This window comes from Balaenoptera acutorostrata, chromosome 10, assembly GCF_949987535.1.
Source record: "Balaenoptera acutorostrata chromosome 10, mBalAcu1.1, whole genome shotgun sequence".
NCBI classification, from domain to species: Eukaryota; Metazoa; Chordata; class Mammalia; order Artiodactyla; family Balaenopteridae; genus Balaenoptera; species Balaenoptera acutorostrata.
The window spans coordinates 105137005-105157051 of NC_080073.1; the positions used below are offsets into that span (position 1 = coordinate 105137005).

Genomic DNA, 20047 nt, shown 5'->3' on the forward strand with positions numbered 1-20047 from the left:
AGACAAGAACTAATAACAGCTTGGCAATGAAACTCCCCCCCAGGGCTAGGGCTTCTCCCACCTAAAAATGCATATTGACAAATGTCTTTTAAAACTCTTTCCTATGATTTTTTCGCTGTTTTTTTTCTTGCTTTGTTGAGGTTTTGTTGTTGTTGTTGTTCACCCTGCCTTTTGAAACGGAGAAATCCTGGAGTGTAAAGTCAGAAGATCTGGTTCCAAGCCAGAAGTTTGGCTCTGCTGTGGGCAACGCCCTAACCCTACAGCTTCCTCTTGAAGACCCACCTCTTGGGGGGTCCCATGAGGACTGAGTGAGCGCTGTGTATCAGAAAGCCAACCCTGCAAAGTTCAATCTTTACTGAAATACTGAACGCTAACAAGTGCTTACTGTTAAAATACGTGCAGGTTTTGAGACCCATCTCTCGGAGGTTTGGTGTTTCCTGCGCCCCTGCCCCTGCGTATCTAATCTCCCCTTCTCAGCCACACCCGAGTCCACGACCTCCCCCGCCCCCAAGGCCCGGGGCGCTAGAAGGCTTTTAAAGAATTCTCTCTCTGGTGTGCAAGTATTTTAAATTATAAGTACGTGTTGCCCATAACAAAAAAGAACTGCAGGTTAAAAATGTAAGCAAATAATGGAAATGCAAGAGTACGTTCAGTATATGCAGCTTAGAGTGTATTCTTTTGGAAAGCAAAAGCATCTCTCCCACTTCCCCCCCCCCCACCCCGCCCCAAACAAGGCTGGAAATGGATTGCTCTATCGGAGACACCCATTAATAAACTTCTCAGAACGTCAAGGGTCCTATCACTGGGCACGCCTGGTGAAGGGGCCCGCCAGCCCGGGCGCGGGAGGAAACATGCGAACGCGGCCGCTTGCCGCAGGGCTGTGTTGTTTACACGGCGCTGCCCAGCGCGGTCTGCGCGGGAGTGCGGGCGAGGAGGCGAGTCCGGCCGCCGCGTGTGCGCCTGTGCGCTCCGCCGGAGACCGGAATGCATCTTGGGGAGGGGGTGGGGAACACCGTTCACGGTCATGTACATATAACTCGGTGTTGGCAATATATCCTTCCGGCCTCGTGCTTACATAGCATTCCTTTGGGAGTGGGGCGAGAAATGGCGATTTGGGAGTGGGTGCTGCGGTCGGTCGCGGGTGACCCGACGCTGCGGGTCACCCACGACCTGAAATTGGCAAATGCGCCCCCTCGACTCGAAAATCAACCGTGTCGGCACCTCGAAACAGCGCAAGAGGGTTGCTCCCGAACGCTGGCGACCCTTGGCCTCGGGACCTGGCGTGGGGTGCGGGCAGCTGGTGGCGGGCACTTGGGAAGAGAACAGAGGTCACCGAGAGCCGGCGCCGCGGGAGCTGAGCCTGAGGACCACCCGGTCACCCGCTCAGCGCGCGCCGCCCCCTCCGGGCCCCCAGCCTCACGAGCCCGCGGTCGTGGCGCCTCCTCCTCTCCCTGCCGGGGGCGGAGCGGAGCCTGGCGGGGATCCTCGCGCCCTGCGGCCGGGCATCCCGTGTCCCCGCCCCTCCCCGGCTGCTGCGGCGGCGGCGGCGGCGCGGCGGGCCGGAGGGGGCGCTCGCGCGCAGGAGCCGGCGCAGCAGGTGCCGCGTTACCTCCACCGCGCGGGGGGAGAGGGGGCGGGCCGGGGCGCGGGAGGCGGAGGGAGGCCGGGGAGCCGAGCCGGGGAGCGCGGCCGGCGCGGCAGGCTGGCATCGAGCTCGCGGCTTCCGGGAGGCGCCGGGGTCGGCTAAATACATCCCGGGCGCGCGGGGAGCGCGGAGCCGCCCGCGCCACGCTCCGCAGGGCTCCCGCCGGCACAGGCACAGGCACAGGCGCGGCGCCGCTCCTCCTCCTCCTCGCGTGCCGGGCGCGGAGCCGCGGAGAGCGGCGGGCTCGGCCGCCGGCGCCCGGGCCTCTGAGCCGATGAGCGGCGGCGGCTGAGGGCCGCGGCCTCTGCCCGCCCTCCGCCCGGCGCCCGCCGGGGCCGCAGCCGGGGCGCGGGTGGCCGGCCATGGGGGCGCAGTGACGCGCGCGGCGGCCGAGCGTCCCTGCGAGCGGCGGGCCCTCCTCGGCGGCGGCGGCGGCGGCGGCGGCGGCGCCGGGCCCGCGCGCTCTGCCCGGGGCCCCGCGGGAGCCTCCGCCGCGCTCTATGAGCCTCTGCGGGCGCCGCGGACCCGGGCCATGGCGATAGACCGGCGGCGCGAGGCGGCGGGCGGCGTCCCTGGGCGGCTGCCGCCCGCGGCCGAGGAGAACGGCGCCCTGCCGCCCGGGGACGCGGCGGCCTCGGCGCCCCTCGGGGGGCGCGCGGGCCCGGGCGGCGGCGGCGACATCCAGCCGCTGCCCGCCCCGCATGCCGCCGGCGGCCCGCACCCGAGCCTCCTGTTGCTAGACTATGACGGGTCGGTGCTGCCCTTCCTCGGGGGCCTGGGCGGCGGCTACCAGAAGACCCTTGTGCTGCTCACCTGGATCCCGGCGCTCTTCATCGGCTTCAGCCAGTTCTCGGACTCCTTCCTCTTGGACCAGCCCAACTTCTGGTGCCGCGGGGACAGCAAGGGCGCCGAGCCGGCGGGGGTCACGGCCACGGGCCGGTGGGGCGGCGGCGACCTGGCCAACTGGACCAGCCCCCCGACCACCCCCTTCTCCACCGCCGCCTGGGGGACGGCGGGCCCCCTCGGCAACGGCAGCGGCGCGGAAGGGGGCGACGCGCCGCCCCTGCCGTCCCCTCCGGACAAGGGGGACAACGCCTCCAACTGTGATTGCCACGCGTGGAACTACGGCATCCGCACAGGCCTGGTCCAAAACGTGGTCAGCAAGGTGAGAGCCGCGACCGCCCCGGCCCCGCGTCCCCCTCCCGAGCGCTGTGCCCTCCGCGGTCCTCGCGCCCTTCCCCGCGCCCTCGTGCAGACCCGGGTCCCCGCAGTGGTGCGAGCCCGCGTGTCCTCGCACCTCACGTGGGCTTGCTCTCCTTCCATCCCCCAAACAGATGTGTTTGCCCGGGTGTGAAGCCGGGCTCCGGCAGCCCTCTGCGGTGGCCCTGCCTACCTACGCCAAGGGGCACCTTAGCCTTCCGAGTTGGCACCCAAACTCCTGTCCCAAAGCACACACGAAAGGGGCGCCTCTCTCTGTGCAAAGGCTGGAGCTTCCCTCCCCCACCCTCGAGCTGTCACTTCACTCAGGCCGGGGTGGCCCGCAGAGGGCAAGGCCTGATGTGTCACCAGCTGGCCCTGGAGGATGCACCTCTCAAGGTCTGCCCGCTGGAGCCCGGCCCCGGGCTCTGCCCTTTGCCGGGCCAGCTGTCCGCAAGTCTCCCACAAAGAAGTAGCCTCTGCCAGAATAGTCCCTATTCCCAGGTGTTCTTCCGGGCACACCTCAGCCATCCAGCGCTGGCTTTGGAAACAGACTAAAGCTGACTAAAGAGCTCAAATTGTAGCCAGAGAAGCAAACAGCTTTTGAAGATTCCCTTTCCGTTTCCCCAAGCTCAGTCCTCCCCAGAGGTCGGCGTATTTCACGTTGGACTTTGCCACCCCAGTGTTCCCTCAGGTGTCTTCTCGGGACTGTAGCAAACACCATTGGAGTATAGGAAGGATGCTAAGAATTTGTGGCGTTTCGGGACCACCCCTGCTGTCACACAGCAGCCCTTTTGTCCAGGCGTTGAGGTCAGATCCTGGCCAGCTTTACCTGGACATCTGACTTGCTCCAGCCCAGGGGGGCCCTCTAGCCGAGGTGCTGCATCCTGGGAAATGGAGTAGGAGTGTTTGCGAGAGATATGTGGCCATCATAAAGGTGGAGAAGGGGCAGTGCTAGAAAATCAATGCCTAAGACAGCTACAGTTTTCTGGATTTCTTAACATACAAGAGAGATTGTATGCCAGTGTGTCAAACAACTTGTGTTATTGTGCTCCTTCTGTGTTTTAAATAACTAATTTGCCTTTCAAAGTAAATGTAGACCTTTCTCCCACTTCTGGGCAGTTCTGGGCAGAGTTTGAAATGCTTTGTTTAAATGCCAGACTGAAATTTGACAGTTTATAATAATCTATGTGCATGTATCTCCCCCCCCCCCGCCCCAAACGTGTGTTAGTAAACAGCTGTGCCTCATGGATATGTAAGATGAAACTCTTACATCATCATGACCCTTGTCTTCAGCTTGTACCAGCCTGGCGAGAAATGAGCTGGCCTCCGGGAACTCTCTGGATTAGCTGTTAATGGGGAGATGCTTCTAGCTTGGTTCACCTTGATCCCGTCAGTCAGCCTGTCCTTTGCCAAGGCGTTTCTGTGACTGTTTCCCATCGATGGAGGTCAATGTCTGGTTGTTGTTTACCAGCACGGAAAACTTAAGAACAGTGCCTATCTTAATACTGTTTGTATGTCTGTGAAAGTAAGGATTTGCAACGTGTCAAATACTTTGAGCCTCTTTCTAAAGTACAGGAGGAATGATGTAGATCGAAGCAGATGTGTGTAGAGTGGTACCCTGTTCTGGGGTCACAGGGGAGGCCAACTTGGAAGTTAGGAGGTGGGTCAGAGCATCATTGTCCCAGTGGTGGGGACCCTGCCGTGGATGGTGGGAGGAGAAAGCTAGAACGGTTCTTGAAAGCAGGCTATGGAGGCGCCTTGGAGAGCTGGACAGGTGTTCCAAGTAAGCACTCGAGGGGGTCAGAAATGGCACGAGGGTGTGCAGCGTGGTTTGGGGTGCGTCCGTTATGTACAGCTGACAAGGCAGTCCGGGAGGTGAACACTTGGGGGCAATAGGTAGAGACGCATTTTCCTGTAAGATAAAGACTAAAAAGGACATATTGATTCTCACGCACAAATAAGATCTAAATAAAGGACTGTTCTGTTCCGTAACCAATGCTTTCAAAAGCTTTTTAAGCACATTTTGGCAGGTACTGAGGCCAGCTTTCTCCTCTGATGGCGGTGCCCGCTGGATCCTGTATCAGATGTACAGACGTGGAATGCATATTGTGATGGGTGCTGATTCCAGAGGTCAGGTGCCTGTCAGCTTGGCTTGCAAGTGGAAGCAGAAGTGGCAGGCTTCTCCTTCTGTCCGTGGATGAAAGTTCAGGGTCTGAGAAGTTGCCTTTTGTACCCTCTTTCCCCACTGAGCGCCGCGATCTTCCCACTCACAAGGAAGCCCCGTGCAATATCTTTATCATCAGACTTCCTCCAGCAGGTGGGTGCCTCCCTGCGATAGAGGGCCTGTTCTCTCCCTGGATACAGAAGAACCACCAGGCACATATTACATTATATTAAATATATGTTCTAGATATATATCATTAATATCTATATCATATATTGTATAGTCTAGTATACAGGCTACAATAGCACTTACACACATGAAACTGCCAAGGCAGATAGAGTCCCAGGTCGTTATAGTTAAAAGGGGTCTTGGAACTGACAAGAGTCTCTCCCCTCCTGGGTGGCATCCCTGGCGTGGCTGTGCCTTGCACGGAACCCCATTAGCTGGTCAGTCTTCCTTGCAGAGAGTCGTGCTTTTTGGTGGACATAACTCGGGTCATCTCATGCCTGTTTGTGCAGCTCTCTCCTCCGAATGATTCTTTTTCCTTCATATAATACACGCTCAGATATCTGAGGATACCCAAGAACTGGTTTCTTCCCTGGCTAAGAAATCGCCAGCTCCTTCAGTCCTTCCATACGGGACAGAATTGGCCATTCTGATGGTTCCACGTGGCATCTCTTAAGCATGGCACCCAGAACACAATAGGCACGGCCTGTGTGTTCTGATCAGAAGAGAAGACATTGGTCACTTCACTAATGAAGCTTACAGTCGATCTTTAAGGCTTTCCGTAGACGTGTCATCTGTCTACCTCGGGGCCTCGATGGGATCCCGTTATGTCAGGGCTTTCTCAGCCTGTGCTCGTGTGACGTGGGGTACCATGTAGGTTTCATCTTGCTAGTTTTGGGTTGTTAGATCTCTCCTGTTAGGATCTTTTTTATTTCTATTTTTTGCCTTGGTCCCTGGTATTTGTTAATCAGAATTTGCAATGCCTTCGAAATAGTAATAACGATGATGACGCCACCTTTCTTTTGTGCTGCCCTGTAAAGTTTTCAAAACATTTTCACCTGTTATTTCCTTTGATTAAGAATGTTGAGCCGTCCAAGGCAGTCTTAACACTGAGTGTTGTCTTGATTTTAAGTCCGTTCACCAGCCTTGAGTGGACCAGAAAGTTGGTCCTCAACTTCCAAATGCCGTTCATTGTTCTGCGTTTTATCCCCAGCTGCGTAGAAAGATCGTCAGTGCTTAACATAACTCTGCTGACTTTAAAATACTCCTCCCAGTAATATGCATGGTTTATCCTGCATTGTTCAGAGTGAACCCTTGTTGGTTTCTAATGCTCTCCACTTCCTTGAATAACCCCTAGAATTTTGCCTACCGTCAATGTTAGCAACACTCTCTTTCTGTACGTGAAATTTAAGATGTTTGTTTATCTCCAGTCTTCTAATATTTTTTCTGTTCGCCAAGAATTCTCACAGATTGCTGGCCTTTATCCTGTAAGTAACCTGAGAGTTGTTTAAATACCCCAGGAAGTAATTTGAATTCTTTTTCTGGGGCTCAAGATTAGAAGTTATTTACAGTGACTCAGTACGATTTAATTAGGGTGAAAAATAATTACAATGTCATCGCAATAGGAATATCTTTAGAAAGAACTCACCCAGTAGGTCATCCTAGTGTGGTTTTATTTCGTGTGCCTACTATATGCAACACAACAGTGAACATCTTTGTGCAGTGACTGTGTTTAGAAACTGACTGAAATAGACAATGCATCACATGGGACCAAAAGCAAACAGTAAAAGTAACATTTCTCGCCATCTCTGCCTCCAGTTTCCCTCTTTGGAAGCAGCCATGGTTACCAGTTCCTTATGTATCCTTCCAGAAATATTCCAAGTATATTTTCATTTATATATTTTTCTCTCACAAGCTGTTCGTATACACTGTTTCAGGCCTTTTGTTCACCTGTGTTGGGGATGGGTGCGTATCAGTACAGGGAGCCCCTCACTCTTTTCTGTGTAATAATTTAACAAGTCACCTTCCAAGCGGGCATTTCGGTTGTTTCCAGTCTTTGTTATTACATGATATATAATGAAACTCCCGCACACATGAAACTTTTATTTTTTTTTTATAGATTTTTTAAAAAATTTATTTATTTCTTTTTAGCTGTGTTGGGTCTTCGTTTCTGTGCAAGGGCTTTCTCTAGTTGCGGCGAGCGGGGGCCACTCTTCATCGCGGTGCGTGGGCCTCTCACTATCACGGCCTCTCTTGTTGCGGAGCACAGGCTCCAGATGCGCAGGCTCAGTAGTTGTGGCTCACGGGCCCAGTTGCTCCGCGGCATGTGGGATCTTCCCAGACCAGGGCTCGAACCTGTGTCCCCTGCATTGGCAGGCAGATTCTCAACCACTGCGCCACCAGGGAAGCCCCGTGAAACTTTTAGAAGTGGAGGGTCAAACTGGGCTGCATTTTAATTCTGACCGATGTTGTCAAAGTGCTCTCCATAGAGATCTTATTGCCCTTTCACGCTTCCATCCATAATGTGTGAGGCCCCACTCCCACACCCTCCCTGACCCAGGGGGTTGTCATACTTTTAAATGTCTCCTGGTTTGACATGTGAGAAATTGTATTTGGTTGTTGTTGTCATTTGCATTCTCTTGTTAGGAGGGAGGTTAAATATCTCTGAAATTTTTTGAGCCACTTGTGTTTCCTTTTCTTTGAACTGTCTCTTCGCATCCTTTGCCTTCTTGTGTGTATATTTAGGGGGGGCATTATTTTCTTACTGATTTATAGGAGTACTTTATGCATAAAGTAAATTAAGCATTTTGGATGTTTTGTAAATGTTTTTCCCTGGTTTGTTGTTTGTTGTCTTTTGATTTTGTTTATGGTATTTTTGTCATGCAGAGACTTTTGGTTTGGATAGAGTCAAGTGAATCTTTTATGGTTTCTGGGTTTTGTGGTAGATTTAGGGCTTCTATAATCCTGGAATATTAGGGGAAAACCACATTTTCTTTGAATATTTTTAGGATCTCAGTACCTTTTTGATTTGGTGTTGTAGGTGTCAGATTTGCTTCTATTGAGGTATTAGGATGAATTGCTAGGAAGGGAAATAAATGTTAGGTCAGTGGGCATAACAGCATTTCTCACAGGCTTTGACTTGCTCACGACGAGCTCCTAAGCATAGAATCTGGTGTGGTCCTCACTGATGGAGACACCGGAAGTTGCACAGTTGCTAAGCAGCTCTTCCATCTTTTGGGGGACAGTGTTCGTCCCCAGGTCTCACTTTCGCTTCATCTTCTTGCTCTGGACCAGCTGCAAAACCTCTTGTCTTTAGCATTGTTTTGCAAGTCTCAGTTCATTCTGGCCTTCAGTCCCAGGCAGGATCGAGTCAAAAGTTGATGTCACTTAACACGTTGGGCACCAAATGTCAGTCCTGGTGCGGGAGCCGGCTCGGCCACACGTTCAGGATGCAGGGCTGGCGGCTGGGAGCCGGCCAAGGTGAGAGCATTTACACCATGGAAATCTGCAAACACCGCACACCTGGGTCTGTTTTTCTTCCGAGAAACAGTTGTTAGGCAATCATCACGCCACTGAGTGTGACCCTGGGCCACTCCTCTGTTTTTTCCTAACCTCTCCTCCCCTCCCTCCCTCCTCCCTTTCTCAGACGTGAGTGCGGATTCTGGGCCAGACCTTGTGCTTCGTGTTGGGAATGCAGCGCTAGGCGGAGACAGCGCAGCACCCACCGAGCTGATGGACTAACAAGCGAGGCACACCTTAACTAATCATCATCACTTTTTAATTACAAACTGAATTAAGTGAGTGGAAAGAATGGGAAATGAGAGAGAACAGAGAGCCTGGCCCAGACAGACTGGCCTCAGTGATGAGACTGAGGCCTGAGCAGGAGAGAGGCAGAGGAGGGGGTGGGGGGGTGTGTCTTTCCCTCCGAGGGGGAGTGGCATCTGCAGGGCCTTGTGGCCTGCGGGAGCCTGGGGTTGAAGCGTGCAGTGTGGCTGGGAGCACAGGGATGGGGTGACTCATAGCCATGAGACGATGAACTCAGCCAGCCGAGGGATGGGTAGGGAGCGGGGGCACCCAGGGAGAGCCTGTGGGGTGAGGATGGGGCTGGCACTGACCCTGCTTGGGGCCCCACAGACGGGCACGGGGGAAGCCGGGCCTGCTTCTGCCGGAAGGAGGCCGCTGGCCCGAGGGGGGGGGGCGGCCTGAGGAGGAGCCGTGGAGAAGCCCACTGGCCGGCAGGTTCGGACCAGGTCTGACCCTGTTCCCGGGCTGTTGATTGGAGAAGCACCGGCCGTGGAGGGTTCTAGCATCTTCTCTTGCCCTCTGGCTCAAAAGGGGAGGGTGCTAATTAAATTTCCATGGGGCCAGAGGACCCTGAAATGGGAAGCCATCGGCTAGAACTGACTTCATTCAACCAGCTTCACCTGTGCCCAGCACCCAGTGTAGGTAAAAAGTGTGCGCTGGGCACAGCGAGCTGTGGTGTTATCTTCGAGTCCAAAGTTCAGTTCAGGGAGGAGAACGAGGCTGGGGGTCACTGACGTGTCCAGAGCCGCAGCTATAGGGTTAGAATTGCTCACCTGCTCACCCTGCAGGGTGTTCTTGCCTCCGCCCCAGGGGCCCCGCCCAGGGGAGGGGGGATGGGGGGACCTGCCCTTTCTCTTCATCTTTACTGGCCAATCAGAGATGGTCCTGCTCCTGCCTGAGGATGGGCGTGGCCGTGTGCTGTTACCTGCGGCTTCCGTGGTGGGCTGTGCAGACCTCTCGGGCAGATTCCCTAATCTTTGCTCCTCTGCCTCTGAGCCCACTTCCTGGAACCCTCTTCTCCTTCCTTCTACTTGCTGGTCCCTGTTCATCCTTCAGGTCCGCACGCAGTGCCCCCAGCGCTGGCTGTGTGCCTTTTACCCACCGAGTCGTCGCTAGAAGTGTCTGAGCTCACCTGCGTTGATGTCATGAGACGAGCGGAGCTCTTTAGCTTGGCAGGTGTGGGTTATGACCCGTTCATCTGCAGGCACCTCGCGGGTAAAGTGGGCTCAGGGCTCCCCTCCCCTCCAGGGCGGCTGTGGGGCGGAATGGGAGCGCGCACCCCCCTCCAGGAGACACCTGGAAATCTCAGATTCTTTTCTTCCTCTTCTGTGGGGTAAGGACTGGCTGAACGAGTCAGGTCAGAAATGCTTAGATGGGGAGGACCTGATAGGCCACACCTGGAAGGGTGGTTAATTCCATGGCCGTTCCGAGGTGTCTCTCGCCTTCGCCCAGAAACTGATGACCTGGGAAACCAGGCGTGCCCTTCAGACGGGACGCTGCAATGCAGGTGGCCTGAGGGGTCCCGCCAAGGTTGACCTCCAGGGGGTTTGTCTGAAAGACCCTTGAAGGGGTTGGCTGGTTTTCAGAGTTCTCCTGTGAAAACAGAGCAGGTCTCTGGCCGCAGGGCTCAGGGATCTGAAAAGGAAAGGGGCTTCCTGGCCGGCGGGGCCCAGGATGAGGTGGGGTACTCTGTCAGTTGCTCCTCCACCTCCACCGAGGTCGTGGGCCAGACATCTGAGTCCGTGCCCTTCGATGAAGGACCGTCTACCGAGTTAGAAGTGTGGATTAGCTGTGCTGGGGGGAAGCGGATCGGAGAGAAAGTGGAATTGTAAAGGGGGGCAGAGGGTAACCCGAGCCTTGACCGCAGGCATCAGGGAGCTGCCTTCAGGGCAGGTACAAACGGGGGAAGGGCCAGGCTCTGTAGAGAGGCCTCTGCCCACCTGGAGTGTTGTCCCTGCTGGGTCTGTAGGAGGCATTGACCCTGACCTCCGTGGTCCACAGACTTGGCTCTGTGGTCTCTGCTTCTCTCAACGTTTACCCAGCGCTGGTCATTACATACGGGCTGACCACCCCTGAGACAAGTGGCCTCGAGATTCACAAGCCTGCATTTCTGGGAAAGGGGGCAGGGTTATGGGCTGATTTAAGTGGATTTCCCCTACAACAAGTCGTTGTGAAATAGAACACCGCCAGCGGGCTCTCAGGTCATCACTTGCACTGTATGACATGCTGTCAAACCCTCTCTTCTCAGGACTCGTTTGGTTGCAAGTAATGAAAACAAATTCCAAATTACATTAATTAACAAAAATAGAAAAGAAATTGACTGGAAAGATGCAGGGATGGCTCAGGAAACCTAGGCTGGGATCTGAGACCAGAAAGCGGGACAGGGGTTCTTTCAGAGCCCTTTTGGAAGCCCCATCAGTTTCTCCTGAGATCAGCTTCCCTACCCGCCTCCAGACTGGCTTTTGCTCACCTGGTCCCTGGTCAGGCAGAGGCCAGCACCCCTCTGTCCAACACCAGATTCCTGGGCGCAATTCCGATGTCCAGCTGGGGCAGGGCAGGCGGGTTTCAGAGCAGAGGGTACAGTTACCCAGGGCGGGGGGAACCCTGCAGACCATGGGGTGGGGGGCAGCAGTAGCTGTTTTTCATTGGGGGGTGGAAGAGACTAGAGATGGATCTTTTTGGCAGTTAATGGAGGATAAATGAATATTGATGATTTAACCCTTAAATGCTTTAGACAAAGTACTCTTTTTCTTCTCAAAGACTCAGGGTGGAACTTACCCGGCTCCTTAAGCTCAGTGTGGAATTGGCAGGAACACCCCTCCTGAGGCTTCTGTTCTGCAAATAGGTATAGATGCCCTCAGCTATTAGCTCCAGATCAGAGGGGGCTTGGAGCGAGCCCCTGGGCAGACGCTGAAACATGCAGCAAAGCGTTGCCCCACCCCCTGCCCCACTCAGGGCGGGTCTCCTGGTCTCTCCAAACCTTTCTTGTAGTCAGGACCAGCCACGAAACTTGTGGGGCCCCAGTGCAAGATGAAAATGCAGGGCCCCTTGTTCGTAAACGATCCCCAAGATCGAGACGGCAGCCGCAGAGCATTAAGCCACATGCGGCCCTTCTGAGCTGGGCCCTGCTCCTGGGGACCGCCCCCCACCGCCTGTCACTGTTCACAGAGCCAGTGTCACCACCGCAAAGCTCAGCAAGTGTTCCCCGCGCCTTTCTGCGTCTTCTTCCCGATTTCACGTCCTTCTGCTTCTCCACTCCTTTGCTGTGTCTTTTTCTCGGTTCCTTGCAGTGAAAGTATAAGTCACTTTTGCACGGCCTGTTTTGCAGAGGCACAGCCCTAACCGGTTTAGTTCTGGGTGTATAGTTAGATTAGGGCCTGCAGTGGCACCAAGGAGCCAGGAGGCTTCTTACATTGGACACCCTGCTCCAGAAATGAGACAGTTTTCTTATCTGAGCAGTGAACCCATAGCTGAGTCACAGGAGCCTGTGGGAAGGAATGTCAAGTCATAAGAATGCTGGTTAAGTGTTTATCAGCCTTTTTTTTTTTTTTTTTTTTAAGTGGGGAAGAGGGTCAGTCTTTGTGTAACTTAATCCTGCTAGCGTGATAGTCACACTTTATTTCTTAGCATAATTTAAAGAATAAGTGTCGGGCTTCCCTGGTGGCACAGTGGTTGGGAATCCGCCTGCCAATGCAGGGGACACGGGTTCGAGCCCTGGTCTGGGAAGATCCCACATGCCACAGAGCAACTAAGCCCGTGAGCCACAACTACTGAGCCTGTGTGCCACAACTACTGAGCCTGTGCTCTAGAGCCTGCGAGCCACAGGCAGAGCATTAAGCCACATGCCGCCCTTCTGAGCTGGGCCCTGCTCCTGGGGACCGCCACCCACTGCCTGTCACTACTCCTTCAGTAGTTGTGAGCCCACGTGCCACAACTACTGAAGCCCAGGCACCTAGAGCCCGTGCTCCGCAACAAGAGAAGCCACCGCGATGAGAAGCCCACACACCGCAACGAAGAGTAGCCCTCGCTCGCCGCAACTAGAGAAAGCCCGCGCGCAGCAATGAAGACCCAATGCAGCCAAAACTAAAAATTAAAAAAAATAAAGAATAAGTGCAAAGGAGACAGTGTGCTGTAAACCAGCCACAAGCCTCCCAGGGGTCATATTAAATTATGGATGCTTAGGCACTCAGCCCCATAATTTGCACTACAGACTGTTTCCTCCCGGATTAGATTAAAAGCTGCTTTTCCTGTGTGTTTAAAAGATGCTTTACAAATTGGGCACCCTTGATTGCTTCATCCTGAGGAACTCCACTGTTCCCGAATGGATATACGTGAGCATTTGCAGCAAACACAAAGTTTCTGTCCAACTTAAAAAAATGTTTGTGTAACTGTGGTAAAGTATACATAACATGAAACTGACCATTTTAAGCATTTGTAAGTGCACAGCTCAGCAGGATTAAGTACATTCTCAGCGTTGTGCAACCATCACCTCCATCCTTTCCAGAACTTTTCCATCTTCCCAAACTGAACCTCTGTCCCCATTAAACACTAACTCCCCTTCTCCCCCACCCCGGCCCCCAGCCCCCATCATCTAGTTTCTGTCTCTGTGAGTTTGACTACTTTCAGCCCCTCCTATAAGTGAAACCATTTTTTGTCCTTTTGTGACCGGCTTAGTTCACTGAGCCTCATGTGGTTCATCCACGCTGTAGCCCGTGTCTGGATTTCCTTCCTTTTTACGGCTGAACAGTAATATTCCATTGTGCTTATACCACTTTTGTTTGTCCGTCATCCGTCAGTGGACACTTCGGTGGCTCCCTCCTTGAGGTTCTTGTGACACACGGCCCCTCCCCATCGGGCAGCCCCGCTTTGAGGACAGTGACACGCGGCCCCTCCCCATCGGGCAGCCCCGCTTTGAGGACAGTGACACGCGGCCCCTCCCCATCGGGCAGCCCCGCTTTGAGGACAGTGACACGCGGCCCCTCCCCATCGGGCAGCCCCGCTTTGAGGACAGTGACACGCGGCCCCTCCCCATCGGGCAGCCCCGCTTTGAGGACAGTGACACACAGCCCCTCCCCATCGGGCGACCCCGCACCGCCTGTGTTGAGCCTGCCCTGCTTCCGCTCTCGGGACATCTGCTCCGTGGCAGGCCTTGCTCCGGCCCGGGTAGTGACCCAGGTGGATGGAAGCTCGTCTGTGCCCAGAGAAGGAGCTCCTGGTACAGCCGAGACCAGTGTCAGATGGAGGGCTCTGGGCGTGCTGTGGGGCGGGAGCTGAGGCATGGGGCACAGAGGTGAACACACCCAGGGAGGCCTGTGCTCACCGTGCGGGGGGCAGGGGAGCAGTGCCGCCCAGCTATCCACGCCGTGTCCTCGGGGTCCCCCAGCCATTCCATCCGTCCTCCGCCCTCAAAAACCATGGCCGTGGCCCTCCCCAGGGCTTCTGACCAAGGGCCTGTCCCTCTCGACGTGTCTGCCCTCGGGAGGTGCCGGCTCTGCCTGGTCCCCGCCTCGCCCGGGCCTCGGGGTCTCGGTGCCGCAGCCGAGGCAGGCTGGTGATACCAGATCTGCAGACGGCTTCAGGGATGTCAGGCGGCCTGTCTGTGGCCTTAGCGGTGACCATTCAGTCCTCAGCTGTATCAGGACAGGTGCGCTGCCTGGACTTCCCATCTGTCTCCTAGCGGCTCTCCTCCTGGTCTCCTGCAAGAATCCTTTTCATCACTCACCCATTAAGGTCGTTCCTCGGTGTCTTAGCTCCTTATGGGCCGAGAAACAAGCCCCACAGACGGGGCGGCTAAAGCAACACACATTTATCCCCACAGTCTGGGGGCTGGACGATCAAGATCAAGGCAGCAGCAGGGCTGGTTCCTCCGAGGCCCCTCTCCTGGGCTTGTAGACACCACCTCTTCCCTGTGTCCTCACACGGTCGTCTCTCTGTGTCTGTGTCCTCATCCCCTCCTTACAAGGACAGCCCTGTTCAATCAGGGTCCACCTCAGTGACCTCATTTTGAGTGAATTACCCCTGGAAGGGCCCATCTCCAAATAGTCACATCTGAGGTGCTGGGGGTCAGAACTTCAACACAGGAGAGTCTCTTGGGGGGTGAGGGGACACAGTTCAGCCCGTTAACAGCTGAGTTCCAGCACACAGCCTGAGGAGGGCGGCCCCAGAGCTCTGCCTGTTCCTGGATATCTCCGCAAGGCTCCAGGCCTGCGTGTTTCATCACCAGCAAGACTGGCCGTGTCCTCTGGTCTCTGATCTCCTCTACCCCCCTTGCCTCAAACCCCAGCACTTTTGTCCTAAGTCGTAGCTGATTGGCTCTTTCGACCCCCCTGCTCAGTCTTCGCTGCGCTCCCTGGCCTTTAGGGCGGAGTTGGGCCTGGTTGGCGGGTTTTCGCGCCCGCCGCCTGCCTCTCCGGCCACTGTCCCCACCGCCCAGCACTGGGACCCTGCGCTCTGGCCCCGACCCTTCCTCAGGCAGCCTCAGCCTTTGCACACGGTGTTCTCCACCCCGGAGTCCGCCTCCTGGTCACCCCGCCCCTTCTCCAGGCCTTTCCCTATGCCTGGGTACCTGGCCCTGGTAGGTGCTCGCCGCGGCGAAGGTGGCCGGGGGCTGTGGCCCTGCCGGTGTGGGGTGTTAGCCGATTTAATTCTAGGACGGCAAGAATAGAAAGAGGACAGAATCACAGGTCAACTCAGGCCTGAAGTCCAGGTTCAAGGAGCTGCTGAGGACCATGAAGGGTGGTGTGGTGTATCTCAAGCAGCAGCTCTTCAAACTGGAATTCATCCTGGGCTCTGGAGCACATTATGTCTTTAAGCCAGTGTTTTTCAGAACTTTTAGTCACAGAGTCTTTTTTTCTAACGAAAGCTGTGTATCGACAGAATTGGTCTTTCTGGATCTAGGACTGGGGGCGGGGGTGGTGTCTGGAAAACCTAGACTCGCTTGGGGAACTCTGGGAAATACCTGTAGGACCCAGGCACTAGCTGTTTAAAAAAGTTCTAGGATATCCCCACGTGGTGCGGTTCTTCCCCAGCGGACACGTGGCCGTGTCTGGAAACATTGTGGTTGTCACGCGGAGGAAGGGGTGCTGCTGATGTCTGGTGAGCAGGGACCAGGGATCCTGCCGTACGTGCTACGATGCATGGGACCGCCACCCCCCGCGGCAAAGGGTGATCCAGCCCCAAATGTCCGGAGCGCCAGGTCTGAGACGTCCTGGTCTGAGCTAGTGTAGACGTTCGTTGTGTTTCCTGACCCCACCCAACAGATGGCCAGGGCTCAGCCCGTCTGAGACCGAGGCTCCCCTGTAAGCCGGGCAGGGGCTGCAGAGTTGCCAGGAATGACCACTCAGCTGGGCGCTCTGCCCCATGGAGGAAGGGTCTGCGGAGCGCATGAGCGCCGTCAGCCGAGCCTCAGCCCGCCCGCGGCCAGGCACGTCCTGAAGCACCAATCCGTGCGGTCTACCTGCAAATGGATGTTGCTGATGACCCCGTCACTTGTTAAATAGGCTCTTTGAACCTCTGCTTAGAATAATGGTTCATTACTTGAAAGGGAAGCATTTATTTGCAAGTGAAAGGTATTTATTTTCTAAATGGCTCTAATTCGGACTAGCCTTTTCCATAATTCCCATTAAGGTGGTTTGATAGTGTTTTCAGGGGCAGGCAACGAGAGCTGCCCTGTGGGACACAGACGCCGAGCGCTGGGGCCGGAACGGAGCGCGAGCGCTGTTTACGGTATCAGAGTAACTGATCAGGGCGACCCCCCTCGGCGCAGACGGTGAACCTGCAGTGGTCCTAGTGTGACATCCCCCATGACACGTGTGCCTCCGAAAGTCAGCCTGTTGGGGGGCGGTCACTGCAACTGCTGGCCTGGGGCCTGTCCAGTCACTGGAGCCGACCCTGGGCCCCATCTGCCCGTCTTCCCCAACCAGCGAGATCTTTCCCTCCTTAGATGCTCACAGCGCCGTCTGTCTGTCTGTCCCACTCGCTGTCCTCCTCCTCAGGGGTCTGTGCTCGGCGTCCTTGGTGTCCCTAGGAAAGAACCATCCAAGGCTGCGGGCGGGGAGACCTCGCCGAGTGTTCTGGGGCTGCGGAGTGTCTTAGCTGGCTCTCAGAAGTAACGTTCAAATGGGAAATAAAGGTGCCTCAACCAGCGGTCACCCAGTGAGAGGCAGAGAAAAGTTAGAAGGTGATGCGTCTTGTTGGGGCCTGTGCACAGCTTGGAAGCTTCTGGAGCTGTCGCATGGTGGGCCAGTTGTCAAAGCTTCTAGGTTCCAGGGTAGGGTTTTGTAGTATTTCATTGTAAAAGAAGATTTATTTTTAAACTTTTTTTCTGGGAAGTCCCAGAAGAAGCTGCTTTTCAAAAATGGATATCATCAAGGTTATGAGAGTATTTTGGGGGTTTTTTGGTTTTTGTGTGTCTGCTGATAACAGGTTTGAATTGAATTGAATTGTGGTTTAAGTATAAGCAGTGGTTTCTCTCCTTAGTTTCTCACCTGCCATCTTGTTTTTCCCCATTTGTAACTGTAGTCCTCTTTTGACTAGAGTTTTGACTAGGGTCTCAGACAAGTGATTAAAGGGAGGGTGGCGAAAAAAGAAAAACTAGAGCCTTGGTTGTGGGTCTCGCTCCAGCAGCAGTTTGGGGGAAGCTGAAATGACCTGAGCAGGCAGAGGGTGACCAGAATTTAAAGGCTCAGTTTATTATACCAAGAGTAGGTTTTTCAGTCTCCAAAAGGCAATTTCTCCTGTCGAGGGGGAGGCCGTGATCTACAGTCTGATGGAATCTGTGCGTAGAGCGGAGGTGGTGGCCTAACTCATCTGGTTCCCATTCACGTGGGGAGGAGACCACAGGAGCAAAGTCCAGAGGGTATGTCGTTCACATGTTTGCTGGGCAGCTCTGTTTGCAGAGTGCTGTGTTGAGAGCCTCTGAGTCACGCCCTGAGGATCGGGTGGTCCCGGGAGACCGAGGAGAAGGAGAGCAGTGTGGGCAGGGGGGAGCCTGAGCAGGGGGTGGCAGTGGGGAGGGGTGGAGTGTGTGTGTCGGGGGTCAGTCCTGGGTGGCAGGAAGTGGGAAGGAGCTCTTGTTTAAACCAGGAGGAGATAAGGCGCAGAGCTGTGAAGGTTTGAAACCTTGGGCATCAGTAGGCATGCTGTCCGCTGCAAACAGCAGAAAACCTCAGATCACACTGAGTTCTGAAATACGCAGGAAAACTTAAGACATTTCCGGAAGTCAGGGATGGGCCAGGCCCCAGTCCACAGTCTTTTCTGCGTCTCTTCCTGGCCTTCGTCAGTGCTGGTTCATCCTAACACTGTGTAGTGAGAGGCTAATACTACTTGGGCTGCCGTAACAGAGCACCACAGACTGGGGCTGAAACAGCAGGATTTCTTCCGTCACAGTCTGGGGGCTGGAGGGCCAAGATCAAGGTGTTGGCAGGGTGGTTTCTCCTGAGGCCTCTCTCGGCTTGTAGATGCCGCCTCCTGCCTGTGTCCTCACAGGGTCATCTCTCTGTGTGTCTGTGTCCTGATCTCCTCTTCTTCTAAAGACGCTGGTCGTATTGGGTTGTGTCCCACCCTAACGACCCGTTTTAACTTAATCACCTCTTGAAAGCCTTGTGTCCAAATTCAGCCACATCTGAGGTGCTGGAGGTCAGGGCTTCAATAGACAGGATCCAGCCTGTGGCCAAGTGCCGAGGTCCTCGTGTTGGCAAGGTGACGCCCCCTGATGGTGGCTCTCTGAGGCCCCAGCCCCCTCCTGGCCTGGGAAAGAGGAAATGACAGCGTCTCCTTGCAGCCTGGAGCGTGGGTCCTCCTCTCTTACCTGCACCCCCTCAGGTTGCATACCTGCCCTGGACCAACAGCACTCACCGGGGGTGCTCTGTGCGCGCCGGGGATGCCCCTTCCCCGAGTCACGTGGGGCGGGCACCTGCACAAAACTGGGTTCAAGAGGAGTGGGATCGAGGAGAAGAGGGGCTGTGTGCAGAGGACCCCAGACCGTCTCTGGTGGGTGAGCAGAGGGTGGAAGGTTTCTGAGCCAGGTCGTGGCAACGTTTCCCAGCCGTGGGCTGGCCACTCACTTCTCCCTCCTGTTATCAGCGTCTGATAGGTGAGGGACCCCAGGCTTAGAGGCCAAGGGGCTTGGCCAGGGGCGCGGCGTTCCTAATCCACGAAGCCGGCATCCCAGACACGTCAGTCCCGCTCCGCCACCTGTGCTCCCTCCACAACACCAGCACCCCCCCCCCCCCGCCCCCCCCTGTTTCCAGAAGACAGACCGTGTGCCGGCGGAGAGGAGGGCCGGGGCCACCGGCGTCTGTGCTGTGGGTGATGGCGTCCGGCCACACGGGGTGGGCAAGGGGCAGACCAGGCTCACTCGCGTATCAGGTGACAGGAGGGGGCCGGCCCGGAGCCTCGGAAAGTCCGGGGCGTCAGCAGGCTTGGCTCCCCCCGGGGGCTCTGAGGGAGGGTCCGTCCAGGCCTCTGGAGCGGCCTCGGTCCCTGGCGTCCTGGGCGGGGAGGCACCAGTCCAGTCCTCCGTCTCCACCTGGTCTCCCCGTGTGTCTTCACGTCATCGTTCCTCTACCTGTGTCTCTGCGTCCACGTTTCCCCGTTTTCCAAGGGCACCAGCCGTGCTGGATGAGGACCCACGCTGATGACGTCCTTTAGCTTCATCTTCTCTGTGAGGACCCTTCCTCCCACACTCACGTCCTGAGCCGCCGGGGTGAGGAGTCACTTCGCCAGCTCTTACTGGGGGGACGCAGCTCGGCCCACGATGGAGTCCTTGCAGGAAGACAGAGCTTCTTATCCCTGCAACACGGGTGATTCTGTCCTTCACGTTAGTTTTGCAAGAAGAGTGCTTTCCGGCCCATTGGGTCTGTTGTCGAGTGATGGATCTGTAAGCAGGTGGCTGCAGATGGTGGCGGGAGTGCCTGTGGGCGCTGTTCACGCTAAGGGAGAAGGGGGAGGGGCCCTGGAAGAAACAGCACCTGTGCGAGTCGCTCACTCTCTGCCCCGAGCTCTTGGCCTGGAGATCCTCTCCTTGAGCAGAAGGGAAGGTACAAACAAACGCCTTCGCTCCGGGAGGGTCATCCGACCCTCTGGGCTCTGTCACAGCCCCTGCATCTCCTTCCCCTTCGCCGCCTGTCACCAGAGAGCCGCCGGAGGGGGGAGGAGACGGAAGCCCCGTCAGCTCTGGGTGCTGCTTCCTCATCTTTGGGGACCCGTTTAAAACAGTTTCCCAGATT

General features: G+C 55.8%; 1 protein-coding gene across 3 annotated transcripts in view; it reads left to right on the top strand.

Annotated features, from left to right (window-relative positions):
* The first annotated feature begins 1657 nt into the window (after window positions 1–1657).
* SLC22A23 (solute carrier family 22 member 23) overlaps window positions 1658–20047 on the top strand; it is a 154169-nt gene continuing 135779 nt past the window's right edge. For all 3 annotated transcript variants that reach the window (XR_009009551.1, XM_057555145.1, XM_057555146.1), the window contains exon 1: window positions 1658–2810. Coding sequence is in view for 2 of the 3 variants with exons in the window: in XM_057555145.1 (XP_057411128.1) it covers window positions 2178–2810 (633 nt within the window). In the remaining variant the exon portion in view is untranslated. The remainder of the gene's footprint in view (window positions 2811–20047) is intronic.